Source organism: Varroa destructor, unplaced genomic scaffold (genome assembly GCF_002443255.2).
Source record: "Varroa destructor unplaced genomic scaffold, Vdes_3.0 BEIS01000007.1, whole genome shotgun sequence".
NCBI classification, from domain to species: domain Eukaryota; kingdom Metazoa; phylum Arthropoda; class Arachnida; order Mesostigmata; family Varroidae; genus Varroa; species Varroa destructor.
Genome location: NW_019211460.1, coordinates 7,776,290 through 7,798,456, shown reverse-complemented (window position 1 = coordinate 7,798,456; position 22,167 = coordinate 7,776,290). Strand labels below are relative to the sequence as shown.

The 22,167-nt window shown below is 39.8% G+C and overlaps 1 protein-coding gene across 2 annotated transcripts in view; it reads left to right on the top strand.

The window, feature by feature from the left end:
• The window catches only part of LOC111254001 (O-acyltransferase like protein-like), a 51,647-nt gene that overhangs the window by 23,809 nt on the left and 5,671 nt on the right, over positions 1-22,167 (top strand). For both annotated transcript variants that reach the window (XM_022814396.2, XM_022814395.2), the window contains exons 2-12: positions 13,926-14,033; positions 14,582-14,793; positions 15,676-15,771; positions 16,234-16,334; positions 16,538-16,656; positions 18,118-18,297; positions 19,752-19,848; positions 20,215-20,304; positions 20,569-20,734; positions 21,054-21,133; positions 21,684-21,803. In XM_022814396.2, the coding sequence (XP_022670131.1) occupies positions 13,926-14,033; positions 14,582-14,793; positions 15,676-15,771; positions 16,234-16,334; positions 16,538-16,656; positions 18,118-18,297; positions 19,752-19,848; positions 20,215-20,304; positions 20,569-20,734; positions 21,054-21,133; positions 21,684-21,803 (1,369 nt within the window). The remainder of the gene's footprint in view (positions 1-13,925; positions 14,034-14,581; positions 14,794-15,675; positions 15,772-16,233; positions 16,335-16,537; positions 16,657-18,117; positions 18,298-19,751; positions 19,849-20,214; positions 20,305-20,568; positions 20,735-21,053; positions 21,134-21,683; positions 21,804-22,167) is intronic.

Genomic DNA, 22,167 nt, shown 5'->3' with positions numbered 1-22,167 from the left:
TGACTTGAAATGTTCGTTTAAAAAGATATGTATGTATATAACATCATGTATACCCATAGCAGAAAGCGATGGTGACAAACTATATCTATATATATAAACTGGAATTAGAAAGAAACATTTATTTATTTCTTATGACACTTGAACTGATATTTTTTTCGGCTTTGATCAAGTAGTTTTATATGTCTGGAAACAAATGAATTTATAATAATCACAACTGATAAAGCAAAAAGCTCAATGATAGATACAAGAAAAAAGATTGTTCGTTGACAACATTTTTTTTTATTTGTTACGCTTTTTGTTCTTTGAATGGTGTTCAGAAATATTTATACACAGCTGTACAACATGGCTGTATAATGGCCTTATGATTTTGACGAGTCAAACGCGGAACATTCTCGGGATCTGTTTTGTATTGAATTACACCAATGCAGAACTTGGAGAGCGCCGTATATTTATCGCATTAGAAAAGATATTTTATAAAAATATGAATGGCTAGCACTATAATATTATAACCGTCATTATTCCTATTATCAGACTTCGTCAGGAGGCTATACAGTTGAAAAGGCCAGCTCGATCTACTAGCAGCTGCGATCCACGGGAAATCTATGTATTCACTATGACTTAACATGACGTCATCATTCTGTCGCCTCTTTATTGACGTAATGGTCTCCTCATTTCCACCAACACCGACAGACGAACATTTCATTGCTGATAGCCTGACAGACAAGTTTTGCCTTCCCATAATGTCCACGATTGATGTAGCGATTAGAATGGATCCCCACCTTTTCGACAGGCAGTTGCCAATTACTTTTTTATGCTTTTTTTGTACCAGACGACGCTGTGGCATGCCATATGTTGAGCCACGAAACCAACTTATTGTTACGCAAGAAAACATCGATAGGTTTCAAACAGACATAATTTATAGTTCTACAATGTAGCGAAGCATGGGTGGTCCATCGTTTTTGACGTATATCTGCGTGGTTGACGTCGTTATTCTGAAATGGTCGTGCTGAAAACCAGCCGGTAGCGTCATGATCAATATCGAGCCCACTCACTCCTGCGAACTTCGAAGGGATATCGTAGACAAACAACATGGTGAATTCAATTCGCGTCCCGTATATCGACGACTTCCAACCCCGAGTGGCAGCATTCGACTAACAGCGACAACAGCACATAAATAAGTAAACAAAAGAAAATTAGCAACTTATTCGTTTATCCCAGCCCAAAGTTGTTGTTGTTGTTGTATAGGAACTTCGTGAGGTAATTCTGACCTTATGGGTGGCAGTAAAGGCTTTCCATCGCCCCCGCCTACTTCAAGGGATGTCATACGAGTTCCTCAAGTATTATACGAATTGCTTTACGCGCATTAGCAATGACACGGAGCACGCATGGTTTTGCGCATATGAATCGATCAACATCACACTCCTCAAACAACGACGAAACGTTACGTTCTCATAATTTTCATTCAGAATTCTCACATGGAATATTATTGTTCAGTGGTACTCTACTGCTGTCCAATAGTCATTGCCCTACGTAATAACTAGCCAACAATCAAAACCATTATCGATTCATTCCATTGGTTTCCCACTGAATAAATAAGCTAACATCTCGAGCATTCCTGGACTTCACGTGAGGTGACCACTATCAATTTTATCCGTAATATACTACTATACAAGGGTATTATCCAACTGTGCGAAGTAACGACGGTGTGAAAAATTCTCCGTTCATCGTCCGCTTGCTTCATAGAGTAGATCCTGACAGAATACAAAAAGGATTTCTTTAATCTACATATTACAGCAATGTATGCCATTGACTATTACTCAACTTTAGCCATTAATAGCAGCACAATTATAATATAAAAATATGTTACCTGTCTCAAGATAGTTCAGTAGACCGATTTGGACACACACAGAGTAAATTAGCGTGAACTGAAGACAAATCTTGATGCTCTGAACCGCTCAGCCATTAGCCTCTATATATAACTCGATACAATGTTATATATGAGAATATCTAATACTACATTTCTCTATCTCTCTAACGATGCTCATACATGTAAGGCCACTATTTCACGAGGAAAACCTTACGCTCATTATATTCGCACGTGTATTTCAGCCATTCGATTCAAGGTAGCATTCGATAGCGTAACGACTATGAGTGCGTCTAAACAAAGTCACATTATTTAGGAAAAACGTTGTTTTAGTTGGACCTATTATAAACGGCGACTTAAATTATAGCCGTTATCTGGCGGGATTTTACATGCACGCAAAAAGCTCTGGGTTCCCCTTAGCTCAACATAGGCGTATATGACCGCAGGGCAACTACTGTCTACTCTATATCGTTTAACATTTTCAGATAAGGCCAAGTATACTCAAAAGGTTCTATATTAGAGAACAATAAGATGGCAGTTGCAGGTAAAATAATTATCGTCATTTGAATAACATACCTGTTGCCTTCTATCCACTCTATATGGGTAAACAGCAATAGGTAATAACGTCTAGCGTAACCTGTCCGAGAAAGGCTATAGAATTTTTTTTTCGTTCTAATAAATTGGCCATTTTCAGAACGAGCAGGTGAGAAGATCGGGGTTGTCTGTCGAGAACGTTGGCGTATCAAAGTAAGCTCTTTAAGCATAGCGTTGTGCATGTAATGAAAAAGCGAACTACGATTACTTATTATGCATACGGATATACTAATTTTTCTTAAACGTATAGATAACATTGTAAAAACGTTTTTCCTCAACGTACTATTAATGCGGAAAATTTTAGTTTGAATTTTTGAAAATGATTTCTAAGCCTTCAGCCACCGTGAGTCGGGTGTTAGAATGTAACTTTTTGACTAAATGTCCTTTGAACATTAAGATAGCGAAATGTTTTGTATGGCAGATAATTTAGTCCATTGTACAAGTTTTGAAAATTTAGGCCAAATTAAGGCTTAGATATCATTTATTTGCACAATTACTTATCAAAGGTTTTTAACACCTTAGGTCGGGTAACATCGAACATATCTGTATGGGTCCGTCTCTTTCGATTTCGATTGGCAGTTGGATTCCGCCATTAGTGTTAAAAGTGTTGTTCAATCGATATCATAACGACCACCGCATTGTAAACATCAAGATGATAATATTTACGGACGCAGGCATGAAGTATTTCCTGATGATCTTCTGCTTTACAAAAAAAATTAACTCTGAATTATGAAACACCCTTTCGAAAAGCAAAACACTTTTTTCATGGCTCCCTATTTTCGCATCGGCTAATACCGTCCGATAGACGATTTTATTACTGTGTACTGTATTTCCCTATTGAGCTAAATTTGTCACGTAACAATCATTCAACCGTACGTATATATGTAACGTATCATATGATGCGATAAACATATAACAATATGTTTATTAAACTAGCGTGATGATTTGCCCCCACCAATTCGTGCCACAGACGATAGATGGCTATCGTAATAATTATTTATGAATTTTATACAATATTGTATTGTATAAACAGACCAATACTGTAGCTGGTGAGAATGCGCGGTGATACACTCATGTGCATTTTTTCATGCATGAAATGCATAGTGTATGCGGATGGAAGCATTTAGCAGCAGCGAGACAGAAGATATTGCGCGGTAGCTGCGCCATGCAAAGATAAGTTGCCTAGATAACTAGTCTGTTAATAAAATTAGATCCAGAAATTGGCAGCGCCTTTTGTAGAAGGTTGATAAACCTTACACCCTGTCGTATCCACAAAAATATGCACGTGCATATGTATGTTCAGATAGTCAACTTAACTCAAAAAAAAAACAGAAGAAAAAACTTAATCTAAATTGGTGCACTCTTATTGGTAAACTGGTGGTGTTGTTGAAGTGGCGATAGCCACAGGGCTAAGACACGCTAAAATATAAATCGGCTTTTTTATTATCCTCAAAAAATAGATTCTAGATAATGATTTAATAGTAACAGATTTTGTTCTTATTATTATTATTGTTGTTATTTTGGATTTAGGATTGTCTTAGCGGTCTTCTAGCTAGTAAGCCGTAATGTCAGATCAAATACATTAAGGAGCGAGCTAAAAACGGGTTAAAACTTTCTCTCTGTTTATGTTTCAATGTCTATGTTACGGCCGGCATCGTCGTTAGGCGCTCCATCAGACGTCCGGCTCACAACACGAAACGAAAAGGATCCACAGTGTGTCCCCAAGATTAGCAGGCAAATACGTTACATACTAAACTATCAGCGGGACCGAATCGAGACCCTCTGAAAAGGTTTATCTTTGTTTCTAATAATTGTCGTAGACTACTTTTAATCAACGAAGAATATTAACGGTTTTGATTTGCTGTCTCTGTCCTATTAGTGTTATTCAAATGCAGTGATGACTTTTCGCAAGGCCAAATGTCTAGGGACACTAACGATCCAGACGGACAGAAACATTTTCGTCCCCGTGGCAATTGCCTGGTCTAATTGCTAGGTTGTACAATCAACAGGATTAACTGCCCATGCAATGTTGGTCCCATTGCAATAACAAGCAAAGCCTTTCCTTTTGGCCTTCTATAATTTAAAATTTAAGTCAAGTCGGAAATGTGGTATTTTATGTTAGCGTCGGGGAACCTGCCCCACGGAACAAGCGATTACTACATGTTGCTGTTGAACCAGGGAAAATCGCCCATATTGAAAAGAAAATATCGAACGTTGCTTAGTAGTTGTCCTGACTATTGTTCCCTTTCTAAGGAGATTAAGGAGTGCAGGTTTCACTGCTAAAATATTTGGCTAGGACGACCGCTCAGTCACTGGTACTGTTCGAAATTGATCTATTCAGTTCCTTCATGTAACGCTTACAGGCTTTATTACTTTCAGATGATGCCCATTGCTAAAGCTCACAACTGGATTTGAAATTTGTTTATTAGTAGAATCAGATTTACTTAACAACGCCAATAAAGTTCGCTATGGCCATAACATTTAGGGACGTATGACTAATCGTCCAGCTATTTCCAACGCTTCGTACATCAAAACATTTTAGTCCAGATAGGCGTATGATTTTGATGTACGGTTCAACGATATTTTTTTGTCTAGTTCGTTAAGAAAATTAAGACATCTGACTGATTTATGGTTTGAGGTGAACGTTTCGTTCAGCTTTTAGCAGTAAAAATACCCTTGTAACACACTAAAATCATTGTTCTAAACGCTAATATTTAACTAAAAATTCTATTCACAATGTATGCCCGGGCATGCCTTATGGAATACAGTGGGCCCTCGAGATTTGCGTACAGGACGTTTTTCCGCATCAAAAAGCGCGAAAGATAACAAATAGATTAGCTATCAAATGCGACCTGCCTCGATGTCGGATGACATATAACCCTGGCTACATTATTTGTATTCGGCTGAGCGATCACGGCTCGCAAAACACATTGCGCGATTTCCTTTACTTTATATAGACATATATATAAACGACCTACCCCACATACATACATATATATATATATATATACGGGGAATGGGCAGTCGTTATTGGAATATGGCCATGACAGTTTACGGAATATTTACGCTATTACGGGCATCTAAACAAACTGTAACAAAAATATTAGCTAACATGACGGATAAACAAAATGAAGCGGCAGCATAGCACAAGTCCTGGCACGTGCCAAGGCCATATGTCGTAAATGACCTTTAACGAAAATTGTTGGTTATTTATATTATCTCATCTCAGCCAAGAGATTAGATACTGATATGATGTCCCAATACATTTATTCATATGGGATCAATTTATCGATTACCGATTTATATCTATACTTGCATTACGCTATCTCGTAATCGCTCGTGGGTGTTTCCGACGATATGGACGATGTTGAAGATGAAGTCGAGTACGTGCTCCTGCCCGTTGATGGAACTATTTGATTAAAACATGAAGCCAGACCAATTCGATGTACTTGTAAAGACGCGTTGCTACATCGTTATATTGATTCATTCAACTATCCCAAACACGTATATTGATTTGATCCTTGGAACAATACTCTTATAGCACTGAGAAGGCCACTTGGGACAGACGCTTGCAGACGATCTTTTCCTAAACAGACCCCTCCTACTCGACTAACGGTTTACTCGAAAAAATATATTAATTCACTCTATGCGAAACATCATTCCCATACTCTGATTGTATGATTTATGAAATACTACAAGGTTAAGCTGGTAGAATTAGTAAATGTTTTCTTCCAGCTGTGCTTTAATACGTGCCCTAATATTATACTATGTAGCAAATACCACTTTAACCACTGGGTGGCTTACGTTTGTTGGCAGGAACGCTCGACATGATCCTATATAGCGGCAGACTTGTATTTATCCATAGAGTAATATTTGATTTCCTTCGTTACGAATCGGTGGCGCTTGCTTGCCTGATGAGACCTCCTTATCCCATGGATGATATTTTTTGACGTCCGGGAATTTTATACTGAGCTTCCAAGACTTTTCATGGCATCTTTCATGCGGTTCTCCGGGGGTATTCCAAAGCCGGTTAACGGATAGCACTATCGGCCTTTGACGCAACAGGTCCAGCCATCTAGACCTACCGACGATCCAGGGTACACCCTGTTTTCGTGACCACTACCTGTGGCAAGAGCAGTTGTTTGCTCCGCCCAATGGGAATGATGCTTACCCGCTTGAAGGATCAAGGAATTCCCGGTTAATTGATTAATTTATGTATATATCTAAGGCTATATGAACGCACAGCTAGAGGCTGGGAAGTTCTTGCTCGTTCCTTCCTGCTTGCCTGCCTGCCAGCCAGCCAGCAACAAAGTTGACCCCCGTTTGACTTATGTTAATGACAACAGTGGGATGACTGGTGATGTGGCCAAAACGGTCGGCGACGAACGTCTGGCGGATTTGGAATCGCCGCTAACAGGCTTCACCAAGAGGAAGCTCAAGCGATGGGCTTTGGGGTACGAACAGCTGGCAGAGGGCCAGTTCGTGAGGCGAGCTCGTAGACATTTGTGAGGAATGGCCTAGGCTGAGAGAGACAAGGAGATGCAGGGGAGACGTGGGAAAGCTGTAAAGCGAAGCTTTACGAATGTCCTTTTCCTGGGGAGACTAGCTCGCCGGAATAGATCTTCGGTCGCTGAAAAAAGCTGGCAAGACACAGAAAAAGGTCGTAAGGGCTAAGCGATCCTTGTAAAGTAAGGTGATTGTAAAATCCCGAATCCTTCGAAAGCATTCGAAGGACGGCGAAATCAGACGCTTTCGGTGATTGTCTTACCACGGCGTAGTAACTATCTAATCAAAAATATTTTATGTGATACGAAATTATATACTGGATGAATTTGGCTCTTCCTGGCTGAAGCGTCCTGAGCAAACGACGCTGGATTTGCATTATGTGGACGTGATCCGGCCTGAAGATCGGAGTTTGAGAAAGCGGCCAACTAGCTGGATCGCCGCAACGATGCTGACCTTCCGACGCATAACTGGCAAGTCGTCGGCGAGTTCCGGTAATGTACTATAATAGACGACCTCTTACTCGAATAAAGCAACCTCTATTGTTACTACAAAAAAATCAAGACCCGCACTTCTAAAAATAGCCGGAGCTTTACTGATCTACATTGATGACACTAGAAAAAGTCAGTCGCGCAGAAAATTGCTCAGCGCTTGGAGGCATGCAATTTGTCGTACATATGGACGGGCTAATGCACGTGCGTACGTACATGGCAACGAGGTGTTGATTTATTGGCCAACCGTGATACTACCTCTTTTCGTTCTGCTAATCGACCGCTGAAACAAGGTGAACAGCATCAACTCGGTTTAGGAGGGTGAACACCCCCGACAGTGTCGAACGCCAGTGGCTACCAGCTAGTTAGCTTTGGGGAAAAACGCCAGCGTAAGTGCGCTCGGCACGTAGTCGTAAAGATTACGAAGTTGTACACACAGCGCAATATGGAAATAGCTTTTCTGTGCAAGATGAAATTAGTGCGACTGCGTTAAAGAGTTACATCTATGAAACAAGAAGGCGGATTAGCTGGACTCGAGCTTCCTTGTTGCCATTGAGGGGAGAGCTGTCCAGCTGCCTGTCACATTTAGCTGTGGAAAAGCTGGATGTAAAACACCATCACGACGTAGCAGCAGCCAAGAATGATCCCACGGTAGGTCGCAACTTCGAAGGTCAAACGGCTTGTCCTTTACGGCTAACAGGACGCGTCAAGGAATGGGTGACATTGGCTGTAAGGCTTACTAGCTATAAAATCAGTCGATAGTATCCGTGTGGCGCTTGCTGACGAAATTCCCTTTTGAGCAGACGAAGTATCGCTAACTTCACAATGACGCGCACGTCAAGCACGTTGAGGCACAAGCCCCAAGTAATTTCCTCGGAACCAGTTTTCGGGATCTTCTAGTGCTCGGGTTTACTATAGACTTAAGCATTCAGGACTAGCCAAGTCCACGAGTAGCTGGTGTCAACTGAAAGTTCTCTGTGGGTACTGGATCGAAATATGTAAGGGTCAGCGCCTCGAGTTTGGGGGAGGTAAGCGCTGTTTAGTTTTCACCCGCCATGAATCAAAGGGGAAAACTTATAAATAGTTGTTAAATATTCGTTAAGAGCATAAAGTGCTATTATTTCAGAAATGTATAGCTTAACAGCTAAGCAACAGTGTGTCGTTTGGTCTATTAAAGCTCGGTACGGACCACAATATTGCTATAGAGTGTAGCGAAAAAACAGTTGATAATAACTATTATAACGGACCACCACATAGAGACGCACAATAGTGAATCGTCTGCTCAGATTTTTGATGTTGCTATTGCGTACGACAAACCATACGTGTAACGCTGCATTACAACTGAGAATATTGTACTCAGAGCGTTGTCTAGTAACGAACTATGTAGAGCGTTTTGCGTTTCTGAGTTCCAGTGAATCTCATTAGCGACTTTCATTTACACTGACTTGGTAGCACGCCTATACGTGCGAATCGTGTGACAGCAGTCAACGTTACAATTTATTGAAAGCGTACCACCTTCAACCACTCAGATGAAAAATTCAGTCTTCATGCCATCCCACATGAAGGACGGGCGCAGGTATTATCGGTTTGGTAGCAAACGACCTTTATTTAGCCCCTATTTTTACTTTGTCCTGATCGGGTGTTCCGATTTACTTTTTCGATTTGCTTCGAAAATTTCCTAAATATAAGTTCTACAGTGTGACAAGTCGGTTCAAAACGGATTTTTTTTCTACGAACAACTAATATTGCAGGAGCTCAATCAAGTTAACTGTTAACAAATAACCTACGCATATAACGTACGTATTTTGAGTAACAACACAACTTTCTATCGAGTTTGTCGCTAATTGATTTTGACAATTTGCGACAATGCTGTAAATGGTACAAACAAGAAAAAAATTGACAACATTGAATATTGGTAGGTGGAAATTAATATTTTTATTTATGTAATTGGACCCAATTGCCACTGCCTTTATGGTGACCCATTCATAATTACCTTAACTTGTATATGATATATTACTGAGACTATCACGATATGGGAAGTGATGTTGCTGGTACCTGCGTATGTGAAGTTTGTTTTTCAAGTTAATGTTCAAGTTAATTAATTCACTTTTAATTGATCACTTTGTTATATCAGTATAAAATATATATATTCTAGAATTGTCACTTCAACCCTAGTATATGTAAACATTCAACAATAAGTATATTATCTAGTGAAATAGTCGTACAGTCTGCCTGTTATGAGCTGCGACTTGGCCAAGTGTAAACTAGTTTCCCATATTTACTATATGAATGTTAAGGTATTCATATAGGTCCGACGAGCTTCGGCCTCAAGCTGTTACTAATAAGGTCACTCTATATGTTGCCGGAGCGGTATTTTTAAGCAGCTCTATCCAATAATGTAGATCGTATTTTGCTAGAAACTTTCTATTATGGTATTCCATGACACGATTATCGTAGGAGTCAACAAAAGCGTTGTGAAGCTGGGATGAGGTTCGGTGAGATACAAATCACGGCCTTCGTGTACGATACGCGGAACATGTAGAGCAGAAATAATCGTTCTTCACTAAAGAAGGCTGCTCTCATATATAACTAGGCCACCTTTCGTTTTCTCAAGAGACTCACAACTCAACCCGAGTGATGACGCAGTGGCCATAATATATCCTTTCTTAGTTTCACAATACTGAAGCTGACATTCTGTTAGATTTGTTCATACTTCACAAATCTCTAGCTCTTACACACGGGTACCAACGCCATAATTAGTACTATTACCAAAACAAACAGTCATTATTACCATTCCCAAGAATCCCTTCACGCGTGATTCCAGAATTGTCAACAATTTCCGTGGCGAGTAGCAACCTTCAAATAATCGCTGTGATATATCGCCGGACAGATGAAAGTTCAGCATCCGAAAATAGCTCTTCAACTTGATTTAATTCTTGAGTTCGCAACGTAACTTGTCAGTTAGTAAAGTGTATTATAGTAAGGCTACGGAGTAGAATGAGGTCGAATTTGTCGTAAGCTAAGTGAGTCGTGTCAGCTGAAGCGTAAAGTCTTCATCTGGGCAGCCAACTTCAGTCAGGGTCAGCAGGACGGCCTGCTGACCCTGACTGAAGTTGGCTGATGATACGATCAGCATCTTCACTTTAAGGGATGGCAAATGATGATCCGTGATAATAAGAATACTTCGTAAGCAGGAGTACGCTGAGCGATTCGTTCGTTTCGTTGCAGCTAGAGGTTGGGACTGGTCTGAATACTTCGATTGGCTACCGTTAGGAAAATATGTTTATCTTGTTACGTTCGCACGAAGTATTACTTTATTTATGATTTATTCTCGGAATGGAGTGCGACCACCTATCACCTATTGGATAGAACTGTCTTTTCGACTTTTCGCCGAGATAAGAACATTGTATATTTAAAATTGTAAGACTTCTTTTGTACTTTTCGAGGCAATGCTTGCCAGATATCACTGTTATTAGAATATCAAAGGAGTGCTATACAATAAAAGATTGTGTATACATCTAATATCTACTAAATGTACACATTTAAGATATATTATGGCATACCATTCAATTCTGTTGTATTGTTTTGTTAGGCTGAATGCAGAAAACATTATACTTATTTACACTATTGAAGGTTACTACTTGTTAGTAGTGGTCCGATCGTATATACTAAATTGAAATGATGATGACGACGGTCCGTCAAGCATTGAACAGCTCTTGATGTTCGGCCGCCGTGCTTAACGTATAAGCATTATAATGGGGTTTTTCGGCTGTTACTGAGGTCTGTAGTCTTTACTTTTGCTGATTTCGTTTAGCTGTTTGCAGTTTACTGCTACAAATGGGGTGGCACAAAGCAGCTAAGATCCATGGGTTAGCCTTTCTGCTACCCGCCGTAAAACGTTCGCTTCGAATCATTTTGTTTTCCCCGGGGCGGATTTTTGCTAGGGGCGCACAAAAGTGATGCTTTCATCGCCTTCTGGAACGCCTGACGCATTTCATTGCGAAACACTGAAACTAAGCCCTGATCCCTAACTGCCGCATACGATAACGACACGTGCTATGCAAGCAAGGTTAACCCTTGGTATTTAACGTAAAATCTTATTGTCACGAAGCGACCCTGTAGTAACCTTTATTAGCGCGAAGCTGATATTAAAAGAAACGGTAATTAGAAACAAGGATATTCTATGTGGGGAAATGGTAAGCGCTCGCTGGTGTGGTATTATTTTTTTTTTTTGATAAGTCGTTTGAATTATAATTTGAATTATTGGGACTCCTTTAGCTGGATTGCATGCGAAAACTCCACCCTAATCACGGCTCGGAAGAAACCTTTACATTATGTACGTACACCTATTTTACACTAGGTAGGCATAAAGCAAAAACCGAGGCTTCAATTCTCGGTTTGCGCCTGCGCCTTCTGCAACAATTACTCTTTGATAATCAATTTCGCTGGATGATGGAGCATATCGCTGATCTGGTCTTCTCCTTGGCCATTTCATAAACAAGTTCTAAAACCATTACTCGATAGTTCCGTCAAACAAATTTAAGGTAAAACTACAAATGACATTGATTGATACTGTGTTGGCGTTTCACGACATCATCTAGCAGAATTTGAACACACGCATTTTCCGCGCCAGTTACTGCTGACAACTATGATACGTCGACCGTACTGAAAGGGAACTGAAGAGATCTTGCTGTACTCTAGACCATAGCATCGGTCAGCTCTACCCGTATAATTATGAGTATACTGAAGGCTTTCCTAGTTTCGGTAATCGATCGAACTGCACGTGCCGGACACACACTGCAGCAGTCGTTAACCTATACGAGGCGAGCAGGACAATGTTATAACTAGCTCGGCCCTGTTCTACTAACTGTAACTTACTTGTAAAACGCGGCAAAAGTAGAAACTATTTGTTACCATACCTGATGAAGAACCTGAATGTAGCCATGATTTTAAATAGAAAATATATACGCATGACATAATCTATGCATTAAATACAAATAGCAATGAAAATTATTTTGATCGATCGTAATTTAGCGCGTGTAGCCGACTTATCTATGATTTTACTTTTATACATGTACCTCTCCATTGGGCCGGAACTCGAAACACTTGAACGCGCCGTGGGTAATTCCAAAAAACAAATAAATATTATACTGATGTAAATGGTGGTCTAGTGGGCAGAAGTTTATTATCCATGATGCAGCTAGTTTTACGATTATTTTTTGGCCTTTGCGTATGTGTAGCGATCTAACTTAGCCATTGTTAACTGTAGAGCTATATATATGATCTGGCTTGTTTTGGCTACCAATGATAATCGTTTCGGTACCGCAAACGCGGCATCCGTATAATAGGGTCACGAATAAAAGATACTTTCTATTGACGTTTAACCACTGCTCCGTACCCTCGTTATTATTGGGGCTTCTGTTGTGTAGCGGCCCGCGTACAATAGCTTTCGAAGTAAAACGTCTGCCATAGCTAAATGCTACAATCGGATGAATGCTGTCGAGACAAGACGTTTTAATGAACGATTAGAACTTAACGACTCATTGTCGCGAAGACAATATTCAATGCCGAAGTCTGGAGGGGTCAGTATAGATCCATCGAACCTATCCAGCCGCTTTGCCAGCACTGTCTCACACAACATCGCCATGGCGTTACTTTGAGAAACGGTCTTCAATACGCTTACTACCCGTCAACGACCACGTAACACTGTGCCTATCGTACACGAACAGCGTTCTCATTGGCGTTGCTATGATTCGCGCTCTTTAATATGCGCACTAACCGTAACCGCTAATCAAGCAGCAAAACTAGACGAAGATGGCCAGAGAGATACCAAAAATCATAGCGGACCCAAAAAGATAATGGTGATAAGTACATGAACGATCGTGAAAATTGCACTTTTATGCCTCTTCACTCAAACGAATTGTGTCTAAATATAATCGCTGGCAACAGCTTGTTGGGCGTTATGCTAGAAACTATGACACCGATGTGATTTTCCGTGAAGGAGCATTGGACATATATTTAGCTGGATGTGTCATTGACTTTGACTTCTTTCTTCTTCGTCTGTGAACCTGATATATTAATGTAACTAATAAAGGAACTTCGCGGAAATATAGACAGCTTCATATACGTACGTCCATGAAAACAAAAGCATTCATTATTATGGATTGGATTGTACGCGGCTTACAAGCTACCGTGCCGCTTCTAGTTCTTCGCCAAGTCGATTCTTCAACTGTCCATCATCATTAGTCAACTGCTCCTCATAGAATGATTTCACGTTTGTTCAACGATGCTCTTTACGATCTTAGTTCTGTCTTCTTTTAATACATCTGAGGATGTACGATAGAAATGTCTTAGAAAAATTACCCCAAGTCGGACTTTACGACTCTGGGACTTCATAGTAAATACCATAAAGCACAAACGATAAAAAAAAACATCTCTATTTTAACTTCGAAATGACTTTCTTTGATTTTCAGTGGCTGATGCATCCGGGAAACCGCCAGCTGGCTTACTCGAAGGAACACTCGCCTTAATTGGATCCTATGACGAGTGTTTATCCACTGTAGCTTGGAAGCATTCAGATGGTACGTGGTCCTGTTTGTGTACACAGGACAAAGGCTGGGTAAACAAATATCATGCAAAATAAAATATTTAATTTCGTTTCTATATATATATATATATATATATATATATATATATATATATATATTCCAGTTTTGAAAGCTTTTCCTGCTCAAGGCTTCGGTGGCTGTTAGAAATTGCGAAATGTCCCTTGTAGGTCATGCTTTGCCATGCCACACGTCAAACCAATTTTTAACGTCATATAGACGAATGTGTCACAACAAGCTAACGTGCATTGGTATTCACAATTGAAATACCTTTTTGTTAAAACGATCCCGGTCTTCCATATTAGTGGAGGCTGGTCTCTGTAACCAAACGTCACCGTTGTATTTCGCTTCAAACAAGCTTTTTACATGGCATAACATAATGCTTTTATTTAAAACGAGTATCCGTGTGTCGACTCGTTCGATAAAAGCTAAAAGTAGAATTGTTACATTTCTGTCTTTTTATTGTTGAGAAGGGAAAATAGCTTCTAATAAAATGACTGTTTGTTTTCCTTGACGGTGCGCAGACGTCCATTCAAGCCGAGGCAGGCGAGATACAAACGCCCAATCGAAGAATTCGTCGGCTTCGTCGGAGCCTGCGACCAACGACGACTCGGATCCTGCCTTCGTTGGATCCTACTGCACCCTTCAAATGGCTCCGAATTTTGACTTTATAGAACTATTCCATAATCATACTCATGCTATCGATCTACTTGGCTCGTATCTGAGCAGTGATCAGGTGGGAAGGAATCGGTTGTCTGCGTAGCAGACTCCCTTTAGTATATATATATATATATATTGTAACGTATATGTGGCTAGGTCTAATTGTGTTAATGATTTTTGGGGCGTATTGATTCGGTAGTAATATCAAGTCGTGAATTATATTAATGGTTGGAAAACGATACTTACCATGCAATGGGCTTGATTTGAAGTGGAAACTATAGCCGCAGTTATACACAACAGTACGATAGGGTCTCTCAACTAATTATCTTCTAAAGATCTGAAGTTTATATATGTGTATGTATGTAAGTGTGTGTATGTATATATACGAACGTGTATATAATTGACACCCGCACCAGCGATCGTTGATCATTTGTTAAGGATATTTACTGAACTTCTTTCGACTTACGCTTAGGGATCCTCTCAATCAGCTCACTTACCAATCCAAATTCTCGAACCCAACGACGCTAATAAATCGATTATCGCGCATTTTATGCGAAATATATTCATTGACGAGCTTTGGTTAGTAAATATGACCGAAATCGTCTACGTTGGCTGTGACATGTACGTTATTTTGTTATTTTAACATGTTGAATCACAGCTTATCTTTCAGCAAGTGAATACTTCATAAGAATCCTCATTCGGCTCAAGTATATATAACTCGACGAAGTCAATATTTCTGCAATACAATGCTAGAATACAAAAATCTAAATAGTGGACGAGAGATTCGTTACGAAGTCGCTTTGTGCGTTATTCCGTAATGCACTGAAATGTGCACATTTCATCTTCTATTTCCTTACAACAATGCAGAGCCTTAAAATCATACTTCTTGAATTTTCCAAGACCAACTACGAAAACGCAGACTATACGGTCGCTGTTTGCGGATGCTTTGTCGCTTCAGGTCGCTGAGAAAACGTTACGCATCCCAGGCAGCCATGTTAGTTACCGCGTGGGCCTTTGCGTCCCTTCGGCCTGCACCAAGGACGACATCGATCGGGTTTGTTGCTACGCCTTTGAATGACTATTGTCTAGCCGCGATACATCAAATAGACATTGCCATATCCATTTGATTCGAGTCATTGGGGACTTTCCATAATAATTGTCTGGATCGTGACGCAAATCTGTTATACAATTACGCTGATATTGATCGTGGCTTACGACCATGACTTTGGAATGTCACACCGGTAAACAATATGCTGGCGGACATGGGCAGCAACTGTTGTAAACATCCGTTTGTTTCCGTCATAGATTGACAGTATTTGACGCATTTAGCTTTAAAATTTGATTAGTAAGGGAGACAACAGGAAGTCTACCGAAAAAAAAAATTGCGGTACGGCACTAGGCCGCTTATAGGAATTACCACCTGCGATCCGTCGCCAACATTAATTAACTATATATATATATATGTACACACTACAGGAGCGATTAGTTTATTACTAATGGAAAATGCTTTTCACAGGTGGTCCAACACCTGCTGAAGGATGTCGATTTCCAGGGATCGGTGACTCGCTGCGAAATCCGTGAGGAAGTCCCCGTTTCGAACCTGCAAATGGCTATCATGTGCGTTAAACTATAACTATCATGCGTGTTTAGCGACCCAATCGTGCTTATAGCACTGCACCGGCAGTAAATCTTCATTCATGTCTTGATCAGCTGACCGATTCAAGTAGTCAATGTAAAAAGGGATTTACCCATACAGTGTACGTATATGGATGCATTTTTTACGTACTGGAATAGTTCTTTCGTTTATTTCTATCCGCCAGGGCAACCGCTGCTATCTGCCTTATCTTGGTTACGCTCGGAACTTTATTGGAAACCTGTTGCGGAATTGAGGATGTCGCTCGGAATGCCAAAGAAGCAGCTCTCAACGGAACTGAATTAGGTTAGGTTGTTTTACATTTATTAATTTAGTGCACAGTTAGCAAATGGTGGTCTTAAAAATCGAAAGCTTTCGTGTACTTGGATAGGCTAAGTATTCGGTCTAATTCTCAATAGCCGAATGAACACTCACTGCACTCTATTAGAGTTACATGCCGATTGTAAGAAATCTTACAGGGGGCCAAACGCTGCTGATTTTTGCAAGCGGACATGTGCTGCGTGCCAAGAATTTTGATAGAAATGGCTTTTTGACAGTGTTCATTTTTACGGACTACAGGCGATTGAAAGGTCGCATGAGTAAATTTGTTTTTCCTAACCGTTTGCGATCATTGAACGCCGTTATGATGTCACAACACGAGACGTACAATAACGTTAAGTTACTAAAACGAAATGATTAAGGGTAAAGCACAAGAATTAAAGTAATTACACAGCGGGTAGACATCGTATGACAATTGGTTCAATTGTTTTTACTGGATACACCAGGGGATCCCTGGCGAGGACCCTCACGTGAGGGAGCCAGGTAAAGGGCTCCCTCACGGTGAGTTAAAGTTGAGGCAGGGATTTGACTTGGCCTACATGCTTGAATTATCATTGCTTAAAATGCCCAATTACGTAACCAGTTGGGTTTGACATCGTGACAAACGAGACTAACAACAGCAGCGCCTATCCATTTTGCTAATTGCATTTATGTGTATCAGTCTCGATGTGTCTATCGGTGTGTGTCTATAGACGCTTGTGCGTTGGTGCACTAGGGGGCAGAGGAGTACACGAGAACCTCATGCATATGCGAAAGAAGACGTTTTAACTTAACCTTTATCGATTCATAAAGGCGAACAATCGAAATAAGAGATCACTAGCAAAACACGGTTAGAAACCAAGAATCCAGTGGAATCCTGTAAAGGTAGTAGTAATTTTTTCTATTCACAGAGGTTGTGTAGTACGTGCCATTAATGAGACTTGAAGTGTAAGGATCATTGAGCAATATCGTTGCAAATAGCTCCGCTCACGCAAAAAAGCTGGGGTTAGAAGTGGGCATACATATGCTGAAACCGTTAGGCTATATCGATAGGTGGGTATACGCACTCTTCCTGTTTGCAGGAATAATATGAGACAGGTTAACACTTGAAACGAATGGCGCGTTACATGCAGGTTTGGTCATTCTTTATTGCAAACATATTTTCCCAGTGGTAAATCTACGTCTAAGCCGGCTGGCACAATCTGTTGACATAAGCCGCCACAGAATCAATGTTGACGTGGGTAGGGATGCTTACGTCAAAGGTTTCAGCCTATCTACAGAATGGCATTGATAGCTGTTCAGCAATAATATTCCATAATAGATTTTATTGCAGAGTAGCGACAGGTGATCCTGGAACTTGGATTATCCATTCAAAACTAACGAAAACGTACGAATGCTATTATTTTTCCGAAGGTCGTTTGTTGACACTTTTTTTACGATATTGGGCAGACTCGCTGTTGGTCCGCCTTGTACGATGTTTCTCGTTGCAGGGCAACCTGTCCGAGCTGTTAGGACTTTCGAGTAGCAGAATTTCGAATCTGGCGGTTCTCGATGGGATTCGATCACTCTCAATGTTGTGGGTGATATTTGGCCATACGTATTTCTTTGTCGAAAACGTTCAGCCATTTCGTAAGTAAAAACTTTATTTCTGATGGCTACAATAGTCTAAACAATAGTCTAAACAGAAGTCTAAACTAGTTTCGATAACTCCATCCAGGTATTTGTTTGTAAACTAGGTACGTGTAAAAATATTGACGCATATTCTAGAGACCAAATCAACACACGTTCAAACGATAGGGTCATAATTGATTTTTTTTCTACTAAGTCGATAGATAAGATCATACCTAAGCAGCATTAGCTGTAGGATTTTTAAATGCGAGATATAATTAAAGACCTAATCTACACTACAATTGTCAACGGGCGAAAAAAAAAAAGGATCCCTAATATCTGTAACGTGTCTGAGCGTCAAATGAGTTGATATGCCCATGATACTAACAAGCACATCCAACATTGATAGTTTGGAGCCGTATATCTATAACACAGATTTTGTTACCTAACAGGCAATAAGCTAAAGCACTGTGGGTATCAAGCCTTTTGATTGATAGTAGTCCATTAATAACTTGGTGCTGACCAACTAAAGGCAATATGTTATCCTTGACAAAGACGAAGCTCATTGCTACTCCGCGAAGAGCGTTCAGTCAACGGCAATCAAGACACGGTTTTCACAATGATACGTCTCAACGTTTAGCAACAGCCAGTGGTCGATGCAGGATCGCTAAAAACAGATGCTGCATTTATTCGAAATAATTTCCACGTATTGCCTATGTACACTTAAAGGCCTTGTTCCAATAATGACACACTGAATGAGGATTCTTCTGATGTAGTTTATCGCGATTTGTATGCAGACGAAAAAAGTGTCCTAGCCTTTTATAAGATCTACATTGTATTCAGTAAGGCCACCAAACATATGTGTCCTAGTTATTCGAATCATAAATACGAAGCAGATTGTTCTGACCGACACTGCAAAGTGTATAATCTAAATACAGGGTGAAAAATCTAAGTATAATGCTTGAAACGCGCAATACCACAGTCGCATACGTGTCCCTTATAAGATAGGAGTTTGAAGGCGCAGGTAATGAGTTTTAGAAATAGTAAAAATTCTCTGTAAAGAGAAATACTTGAATAATAATAACAAACAAAAAAGATAATAATAATAATGAGGGTATATTTCACAGCTGTTTTCTGTAAAGGTACTTTTTGTTCCAAAAAGATTTACCAATTGGAGTAGAACATAACATAAAACATTTTCCTGAAAGATATATAGTTTTCATTGAACGTAATAGGCCCTAGTTATGCGTCTGAATGACGTACATGCTGCTCTGCGTAAATTTGCCTTTAATTGAAATTAACGAATTTTAGACATTACAATACGATATAAAAATCAAGCAGATTTTTTATTTGCGGTGACAGTCACCTTTAAAATGTACGCTAGATCAATAAAATTTAATTCCCTTCGGGACGTTTCGAAGCAGTATGTTTGTGCGTTTATATTAGCTACAATATTATATCAATGTTGTTTGCAGGTTCGATTTTGAACGGTCATCAGGTGCACACAGGAAATATAATCATGGCTTCCATTTTGAATTTCACACTCAGCGTAGATTCGTTCTTCTTGCTAAGGTAATGTTGTATTTTAGAATAAATCGTTACTCTGTGTAAAAGACCAAAGCAAGTCTAATGCTGGTAACCAAAGTAGTCCAACGCTTTGAGCTGGCAACTCCAAATGGGGAGGAGTGTCTGCTTAAAAGAGCGTCAGTTTATACCATGAACCTCAAATGTTTATAAAAGAAGGTCCAAGGCGTATCCTTTCCTTTGTTTCAATTTACTGTAAGAACTGATGCACAACCGTGATGTACATAGCCGTACGCTGTCAAAAGCCACCAAACCGCTGCCAGCAAAAAATCTTAAATAGAAGATTTTTTTTTATTTTATTTAAATTTTCATATTTTATTATTCATAGTACATTTTACGTCTGCTTAATTTTAGTGGCTTGTTAATTATGTACTCGAATTGGCGAGAATTTGAGTTTACGGGAACTATGAAGATACTGCCGTTCATCTGCAACAAATATTGGCGGTAGGTTTAGAGCTCTTTCTAGATATACTGTTATAATGAAGATATAGTCACCATTTTTTATAGAATTTAGCGAGCTGATTGTTAGCGGAAGACGTATTCGTATGTTTCACCATGTTAATTGACAGTAAAGTAACTGACAATTCCATGACTGGGCTTTGAAAGCCACTAGTATAATACATAAGGATCGTACAAAAATAACCGTTTGCCTCGTATACGCTCTATCTTGACCCTACTTCGCTACGGAGTGTGCTTTTACATATTCAGAATGCTGCCTGGTCTCATGGCCACAATGGGGATCCTATTCTTGCTCCCGCTATTTGGCGATGGCCCGTTTTGGAAGGACGTTCTTGATAATGAGATCACCCTTTGCGAATCCAAATGGTGGACAAATCTAATCTTTATGAACAACGTCTTCAATAATCAGGAAATGGTAAGCTACTTTATAACTGCACACGTCCGACGGCGGTTTATTGATAATCGTCGTTTGAAATAAGAGTTATTAGTTTCAAGGCAAGACCTCTGTCAAACACTATACTAAATACATTTAATCTTTGCCAGATGTATTGGTTGGTGCCTGTTCTTGCTTAATCTGGCTAGTTGAATTAGCCATTAGGGAAGCGACTGACGTATTCTGAACTGTTCGAGCTCAGCCTCGCTGATATACCTACTTTATCTAATATTTACTTTGATGAAAAGAGTAAACGGGAACAGTATGAATTACAAAGGATTATGACGTTTCATTACCGCAGTGTCTCGTGGCAACGTGGTACCTTGCTTGTGCGTTCCAGTTTGTCCTTTTGGCCCCCTTGCTCGTAATACCACTTTACAGGTGAGATCTCACAGATTAATTTGTCACTTGATAAACATACTCAACAAGTGCTGCCTAGCTGACAACTCACATACGATGATCCTTGACGTAAGCCAGTATCAATAGATAATTTACTACCGAAGAAAAAACCGAGCAAGAAGATTCACTTGAACATTTTCATATATAAATATCCTTACTCAAATCGAAGACGCTGGCTGGACAAGTTCGAAATGTATGGGGTTTCAAACAGAAATTCGTAACATATTGAGTTGCTGCTAAAAAATCTGTTTCAGTATTGCAGACCAATTACCGACAATTCTTGAATGTTTACAATATGGAAAACACAGTTTGATTTGCGAATCAAAAGCAGATCTTCACGCAGTAGTCCGCTGCGATTCACGCGGTTTTTACGACCGCCAGTAGACGCCGTACGAAAAAAACGTGTGCGAAAACACAGCTATTGCCTTTGAAAAGGGTACCTATCAAAGCCTCCAGTTTCGTCATCAGTTAGACGACGATAAAGTTTCAAAATATGCCAGAACCAATTAAAGTTTTGTTATATCTTTTACAGATCCTTCTTGCGCGGCTTTATCGTAAACTTTCTGTTCATCTTGGGGGGTTCAGTGCTCACCGCCGGAGTAACGTTCCTCTACAATCTCCCACCAGGGATGATATTCTTCCCTGACCTCAAGTAAATCTCACGGCTGAACATTGAAGCGGTTATTTTATTTTCAGAAAGATGTTCATCAACTATTGTATCTGAGGAGATTATATATATACATATGTGTATATCAACTCTCTCAATATTTTACGACCGATTGCGACCAAAAGCAAATCTATACTTATAAACATTTTTGCTCAATTGTGTAAATGATAGTTCAACGCATAATCTACATCTTAATTTCAATATTGCATACCTGTGCAAAAATAATTACACGTATTATACGTTGATTGAATACCTAAGGCTGAGGAACTGAAACATTGCTCCTGCCATCCTCCAGAGCTCCAAAAGCTCCTGCCAATAATGAAATTGATATTACTCTGTAATAAAATAC